Source organism: Acomys russatus, chromosome 1, assembly GCF_903995435.1.
Source record: "Acomys russatus chromosome 1, mAcoRus1.1, whole genome shotgun sequence".
NCBI classification, from domain to species: domain Eukaryota; kingdom Metazoa; phylum Chordata; class Mammalia; order Rodentia; family Muridae; genus Acomys; species Acomys russatus.
This window is the reverse complement of record NC_067137.1, coordinates 123,019,926-123,027,756: the sequence shown is the minus strand read 5'-3', so window position 1 is coordinate 123,027,756 and position 7,831 is coordinate 123,019,926. Positions and strand designations below refer to the sequence as shown.

Here is a 7,831-nt window from a genome sequence, read left to right as displayed (position 1 = left end):
ATAAAATAAATAAGCTAAGCAAATAAATAGTACTCTGCCAAAAAGGCTTCGCCTATACAGCCTTGCTTTATACAGTAGGACAGCTCATCTGACTGTTTGGCAATTTTCAAAATGTATTTTCTCTAGAGCAAAACTGGCCCGCTCAGTAATGAACAGGCTGAAATTTCAAGGACATGTCTTTAAGCAGAGAAGAAACCCTGCGCTGGACAGCTGCGGTAGCTCTTGTCTTCCAAACATTGACGATTTTGCCCAATTCTGAGAAGCCTGGGTGCGTTGTGCCATTTGGCTCAGGGTCGCAGCGCATGTGTTGTCTGTGGCAAAACCATCAAGGCAGCATCAAGGGACCAGCTCCAGGACCCGACATCTCCACAAGCAGCCGCTTGGCCACGCACTGCTTCACCCAGGCGAGTGTGCGTCTATAAAATACCTCCCTGCAAACTAGGAGGTCTTTTCTCTCACGCCTCTAAATTCAAGGTATGTGCCGCACCGCTCGCTTGTAGACACTGGAGTAGGAAAAGGGCTTTGTTCTCAATGCGAGTAAGGACACTAGGAAAGAGTGAATGTGGATCATGGAATGTGCCACAATAACCATTTGGCAATTATGCAGGCTGTACGTGAATTTCACACATGTAGGGTGTGTGCAAATGTGTGTGTAAATCCTTTGAAATACTTGGAAAGTTGGTGACTTTCCCTAGATGGACTTGTGTTCTGACCCCTGGAGGGACGTGCAAGCAGGGCAGGAACGGTATTCAAAAACCCACATGACCCCATGAGAGCTGTGCTCTTAACAGAGAGGCCCAGGCTCCGCTCACCGATGAAGACGACAGTTACACAGGATCCCAGGGAGGAAGTGGGAGATTCATGAAATCGTAAAAACCCAGAGAAGAATCAGAAAAGGCCTTCGACATCATCTAGTCCACCCTCGGGGAGAGCGGTTCTGGTTCTGGGGAGGCCTGGGGGGCTCTGGAGGAGGAGTACGTCACCCAACCCACGCATGCACGCACGGAGAGCCGACTCCTGTGGACCTGTTCCACTACTGCTCGGCTTCCTTAGGAAGCGCTTCCTGTGGAGCAGACAGGGTTTGACAAATCTGGGACTTTCTTTAATTTTAGATATAAGACTCTGCAAAGCTTCTGAAGTTTCCAAATCTGCTGCCTGAGAAGTCCCCTAGGAACAGGTGTTAAGGTTGAGAAAGATTTCGAGATGTCAGATGTCCTGCAGACAGGGTGGGAAAATGAATCCCACCTGACTTTTGCTTCGGAGGGAAGGAAGCTGCCTCAGCCATCTCCCCCGCGCTGCTCCCATCTGTGTGCAGGTTCCCTTAAGTGTGCTAAGCGTGATGCAGGTGTGGCTTGTGCAGCCCAGCTGAGATCGAGCCTTAAACAGACGGGACTGACTGAAGCAGATCTCAGGTAGAGTGAGTTCTAAAGGTGAGGTTCTGCTTGGAGCAATGCAGAGCTCATGTCAAGACCCTCAGAACCCAGGCAATGTCAAAACGGCCTGGTACGACTGCCCTAGCCCGGTCCTAGTGGGCAGCCGGGAGGAGAGACACAAGTGTTAGTGCTGTAAGTCTGTGGCGTCCTCAGAGCTTGTGCTTGTCTATACACCAGGAAAGCCCGCTTCCCTTGATCTGCGGCTCTGCTCTCACCTCCTGGCCCTCAGCCCCGTGAAGCGTCTTCTGAGAGAACCAACCCTAGGTGGAGTGTCTCTATAACCTCCTGTGCATTTCTAGAACTGAAATTTTAGTGCTGGATCAGATGCAATCTCTCTGAAAGTGCTACTGAAATTTTTCCATCTGGTTCCTTCTAGCAGTATCTCCGGCTCACTGCAGTCCCAGGATCGCGAGACTGCATGGCTCTCAAGGAGTCAGGAGGCAAGAAGCATACAACGGACCTCCGTCATGAGAACAGACAAGGTGCTAGCAAGAGCAGGGAGCGTGTGTGTGTGAGGCTTGCTCTGACCACAACCCCTTTGCTCACCTGAGGATTCAGAGAGAGCCTCTAGCCAGTCCCTGACAAGACAAGAGGCCTTACTTGGTCTATGAGTCTCAGTTTGTAATTGCAGCGTACAAGGCAAACTATAGAGAGACTCGGCTTTACCAGCTAAGTCAGACTCAGGCATTTCTGGGTACTTTCCAGCTACCGAGTCTAGTGAGCTCAACTGTCACACTTTATTTTCTCAGCTTCACTCACCCTCCCTCCCAGGCTGGTGTTCTGCACCCCGTGGGCAGGCAGGCAGCCTGGTGGAGTAAACCCTGAACACCAAGGCTCCATCTGACACAAGGAGGCAGAAACTGGCAATTCTGTCACCTCAGTAAGTGGACACTGAGCACCCACAATCCTGGCTCAAAATTTCTGAAAACTGAGATCAACAACAACAACAACAAAAATATATGTAAAGAAAGTTCCCAGAAACTGAGCAATGCTGAGTCCCGTGCTGGATGAGGAACTCGTCTACCTTGCTGACAGGAGAACACCAGCAGGAAGCAGTCTCATCTGCGCAAACACTGTAAACGGCTGTGGATGCAGAAGTGTGTGCCAGGCATTTCCCATGTGCACAGCAGGGCATGCCTTCCAGGGTCATGCTAAGTTTATAGCAATGGAGGGCTCTCCTCTTGTGGGACATCTGGAGTTGCCCTCACTGCCTTAACAGCCTACAGGCAGAAAGGTGAGCAGACAGAGTGCCAGTCCCTCCTGCTATACACACAATCTTACTGAAGAGAAACTGGCTGCTGTGTATTGACATGCTTTCTCTTCCTAGTGCTGCCACACCACAAGCTGACCCTGTTCCAAGGATGCCGTGGCTCCCGTCTTCTCACTGACAGCAGCGGGGAGCTTTCCCACCTCTGTAGCTGACGTCACTTCCGGAACTTGCTTTGGCTAGCTTTTCTGCACGTGTCTTGTGGTAATGCTAATAAAACTCAGCAACCTCTTTTCTCACAGGAAGCAACATGCTGAACAGAGACCTTCCCTCTGCACCGAGTGCCACAGTCTCAGGGGCGATGATTGGCACGACTCAGGCCCGGGGCTCCAGCCTGTGAGAGAGCTCGAACAGGGCCTGTTGGCTGTCGATGACATACAGGTGGTTGACATAGGACTTGAGCTCCTGCTGCTCCTTTGGAGACATGTCACTTCCTGTATTTTAGAGAGAAAACAAACAATGTCATGGGGTAGTGGTGCTCCCTCTAGATGCAATAGTGAGAGCTCACAGGAGGTTAGTTCTAGAAACAGCGTGCTTTCCCCAAGATAAACAGCTTCAGCTCGGACCAGGCAGGCTGGCTGGCACAGCATCATAGTATTCACCTGAAAGACTATTTAGAAGGCTTGCTGTTATCCCTTTACAGATGAGAAAATTCGGCGGCCACAAAGTAAATGGCATAGGCAGGATTCGAAGCCAGGCCCCAGTGGCTCTCAAGCGCAGGTTTCCATGCACACGCTTGCACTCAGTTTGAAATGGTGAAGAATCAGTATCTGAACTTAACAGCTTGCTAAGCTATTTACTCATCTACTTATTTCTTTCTGTTTTAGATTTTGTACAGTTCTTCCTGTGTCCTTATGTTTTGAAAGGAGGGAAAAAAAAAAAAAAAAAAAAACCCACATACCACAGCATAGAGCCTCAGAATTGAGTATAGAAACAGCAGGTTTACAAAGCATGTGTATGGGCTACAGTGTGACCAGGAAGATAATGCAATCCAAGGAGGTTACCGAATCCAGAGGCTACAATACTTTAGTGAGCTGTGGTTGCGCTGGGGACAGCTCTCATAAGTATCCTGAGATAAAGTACATGAACCATGGGGCAAGCCTAATACCACAGGCAAAAGGAAACAAAAAATAACCCACGTTAGGGAACCCACCCATGATTGACGGGTCCACAGAGTCTTACAGGTAGTGGGCCTAGCAGCACTTCTGGGAAAAGCAGTGTCCCCCTCTTCTATGAAGAGTATGTTTAATAAGAAAAATAATTTAAGAGCCTTCTGTCATAGGTTCAGCATTTTAACCACGACTGATACGCTGTTATTCTAAAATGCCTTTCTGGAAGACATGAGGAAATGGCTTTTAGTTTGATAAATGCTGGCTGGCTATACAGGTAAGTTTGTCACTAGCAAGCATCCAAATGATGTCACAAACAAGCAAACACCAAAAACAGTCCCGACAAAGGACAACAGCAACTGGACATTACGTGGCACCTCACAGTACAAAGCTGTTTTGAATGACATTTTCTTATTTTATCCCGAATACTAACATTGGTTGATGAGGCTCACAGGAAGAAATTATTAAGAACAGTGCAGATAACTTAGCCACAGCCCAACTTAAGAACGCACAGGCAACACCAGGTTTTTCTTTCTGTTTGGGTCTTTCTGGTGAGTGGGAAGTTCAAGTCAAGCCAGTATGACTCTCGGGACCATACTGGGAACAGACGTAAAGGAGCGAGCCTTGACAAGTTAGACTGTGGCTTTAGAGTTGGCTGAGGTGATCACTCTGGAAGCAGAGGCTGATGGAAGAAATATAAAAGCATTCCCACCAGCGACACAGTCGGGGCATCGGAAGGACCCTTTGTGGCAACAGTACCGCTCTTTCTCCTCTGACCGCCTTGTGCGTGTGGACGTCATGGAAACTTTGTAAGTGCGTATCAAGTGGTGCCAACCGGAGTGAACATTTAGATAATTAGGTCCTGCATTTGGTAATTCTCCTTTCCTACTTTGTAACTCAAGCTGGAGATTCAGTTTCTCCTTGGCTTTGCTTGGGGATACTGTTGCTAGCCTTGAGCCGGAGCACCACAGAAAAGGCATTTAAAGGATGCACACCAGATAGTTACATTCTCTGTAAGCATTTATATTAAAATGTAACAAAGATGTCTTACTTAAGTTCTACTTAACAACAGGTTGCTCGTCTTTGACCTGTACGCACAGACTGTACTTTATTTCATGTATATGCATGCGTGCCTACCTGTATCTATGTGTACCGTGTGCACGCAGGAGCCCTCAGACATCGGAAGAGATGTCAAATCCCCTGGATTTATTATACATGGCTGTGGGCAACCACATGGGTGCTGGGAATTGAACCATGGCCCTCTGCAAGAGCAGCGAGGGCTCCAAACTTCCAAATGTGTCTCTCTGGCCCTCTCCACTTCCTCTCTGTCTCTGTTTGTAGAATCAGCAGAAGGCAGAGTGGTGGACAGGGCAAGGAAGCTGGGACAAGGAAGCCAGGACACTCAAGACGCGACCGGCTGTGTGGGCTGGCCTCGCTATACCCATAGACTACAATGCCTCTCCACGGAGCAGCACTCTGCTGCCCAGGGGAAACCTCCTGTATGCAGTAAAGGCAGTTTCCTCCCTTCCTGCAAAATGCTAACCCCACTTAAATGCAGGGTAGATATGTCTGAGGTTCAAATGGAAAAATATACCTGCATATGTAGTCTTAGAGTGATTCTACAAAAGTGCTAAGACTTAAAAAAAAAACAAAACAAAACACTTTCTCGGCTGAGAGGCAGCTCCAGATAGGAAGTTTGGGCTGAAGAAAAACAAAACCAATGGAAGGGGGCGTCGGGCAGCCTAACGGACCCCACTTCTATTCCAGGAAGGACTCCAAGCAAAAAGGGTAGAGATAGGGCCAGGGTGCTTAACTCACGAGTAAATGTGAGGGGCTGGGAAAGTGTGTGTGTGTGTGTGTGTCTGTGCGAGCGCGCGCACACGTGCTGGGGCCTTCTGTCTGTCTGAAGTCAACCAGGACAATGGAACTTGCTTGCACCAGGGTGCAATGGTTTGCCATATCTTGTCTGACTCCCCATCCCAAACGTGCAGTGAAGGAACACGATAAAAATCCAGATTATGAATAAGGCACACACACACTCATAGACACATGTCACAGTCTGTTTACACTTAGGGTCGCTGAGTACTTCTTAAACGGCCACAGCGAGCGCCACTGTGAAGCCCCTGTGCATCCCACCCCAACTCCAACTACTCACCAAGCTGGTTAGTCCTGCAGTGCCTCAGGGTTCGGACGGTGTCCGCAATCATGTGCTGAAAGACAGAAGAGGAACACGGAGATGGAGGCTCACTTCCTGAAGCAGCAGGAGTCTAACCCAACTTGGAGCTGGACGTGATTTTAGTGGATTGTATGCAGCTTGGATTACTCAAGAACACCGAATCTGAATATGCGAGAACAGTGGCTCCCAGATAGCAGAGTCATCCCAAACCACAGGAGAACATGCTATCTTTGCTGCCCCTGATTTCCTGCCCTCGGCTGCTTGTGTTTCCCCTGCAGGTGAGCTGTTGCCTTTTTGAGGCCTCGCTTCTGAGGAATGCAGCACACACTGACCACGTAACTGTCACTGCTGGGACTTTTACCTTCCTCCTACCCAGGCTCTGCAATCTCAGGACACGGGCTCACACGTGTGCCACTGCCCCACTCTCCTCAGCGCTGGGGATCGAACCCAGGGACTCTCGAATGCTCAGCTGGCAGGACTTCTAGCTGAGCACATCCGTGGGCTCCTATGCGTGTTCAAAACAGAGGCAGAAAGTGCTGTGGATTCGAGGGCCCAGACAATGGCAGGAAGTGAAGTGCTCACAAAGAAAAGTAGCTACAGCAGCCTTTTTTTTTTTTTTTTAACAAAAGCCATTTTGTTTCTAACTTATATTTCCTCACTGTCTTCTCTAGTACTCTAACTTAATTTCTTTCCTGTAGCTCCTTGCTGATCTCCAGACAAAAGTTACCTGAAGTGGACAGCTTTGGGGGAGAAAGACCAGCCCTGTGCACAGTCTTTTCATTTTTAAAACTTCTAGAGAGCATCTCGCTTGCCTAGGTTGGCCTCGAACGCCCAATCTTCCTGCCTCAGCTTCCTGAGCAGCTGGGGTTACAGCCCTACATCAGGCCTGGGTGCAGCAAGAGCCCTCCACTCCATATTGTGTCCGCTACTTTCACTTTTCCGTTAACGGTGGGTGACAGAGTGTTTTGGAAGAAACCAACTTCCTGGTCCTGCAGAGCTCCCAGCATGTACTCTCTAGCTGCCTCGCCACAGTGGGTCCCGGTCTCTGCAGAACCCCAAAGGTCCCGCTGTGCAAGGATGCCTTTTTAGTCTCTGTTCCCCTAAGCACCACCTTCATACTCTGCCTGCACAGGCCAGACATTGGAGCATCCAAAGATGACAAACAGTAAGTTATTACTGAAAGAATAACGCTATGGCTAAAATCTTCTCACTTAAAACCCAGTGGAATGACAGAAGCGCTGTTTGAATCGGCAGTCTGATTAAATTATGCTGGCTACAGTTCGGCTAGGCTAAGCCAAGGTTTCTCCGGAGTAGAGATTCAGTGATCCGGGTGGTGATCGCAGCAGCAGCCCGGGCGGCATTAGCAAAGGAAATGGGACCTGACTCATGTCTGTGTGAACACATTGTTACATTTCCTTCCCAAATTCTACCCCAATTCCCAGGACAGATTTCCCGTCGTTTCAGTCTGTGGCGTCACACTGATTCCTATCCTGTGCCATTTGTGCAACTCCTGAAAGGCTGGGGCTGATGCAAGGCCCAATGCTGTGTGCAGCGTTGAAATCTGATTCTCATCTCTGGGTTTTCTGACACGGAAGGAGGGAGGGAGAGAGGCAGGCACAGTAAAAGATCGTGCTCATAATATTGGGGGATGAAAGAAAGGGATGGATCCCTTTGTTCCTTCAACATTTCATAGTCTGAGGTGGGAACATTAGTAGCTGCTGAGGCAGCAGGGACCAACGGGAATCTTACTGCCCTCAGCGAGCACTCTGGATCTACATGTGGCCTGTATGAGCCAGATAAAGACAACACCCAAGTTATCTGCTCACTGGCTTAAATTAACACCCAC

The 7,831-nt window shown here is 49.0% G+C and overlaps 1 protein-coding gene across 1 annotated transcript in view; it reads right to left on the bottom strand.

Moving 5' to 3' along the window:
- Window positions 1-2,630: 2,630 nt before the first annotated feature.
- The window catches only part of Rapgef5 (Rap guanine nucleotide exchange factor 5), a 226,534-nt gene continuing 221,333 nt past the window's right edge, over window positions 2,631-7,831 (bottom strand). The window contains exons 25-26 of the mRNA XM_051152513.1: window positions 5,965-6,019; window positions 2,631-3,134 (exon numbers count right to left, since the gene is read on the bottom strand). Coding sequence (XP_051008470.1) covers window positions 3,016-3,134; window positions 5,965-6,019 — 174 coding nt within the window. The 3' untranslated portion in view covers window positions 2,631-3,015. The remainder of the gene's footprint in view (window positions 3,135-5,964; window positions 6,020-7,831) is intronic.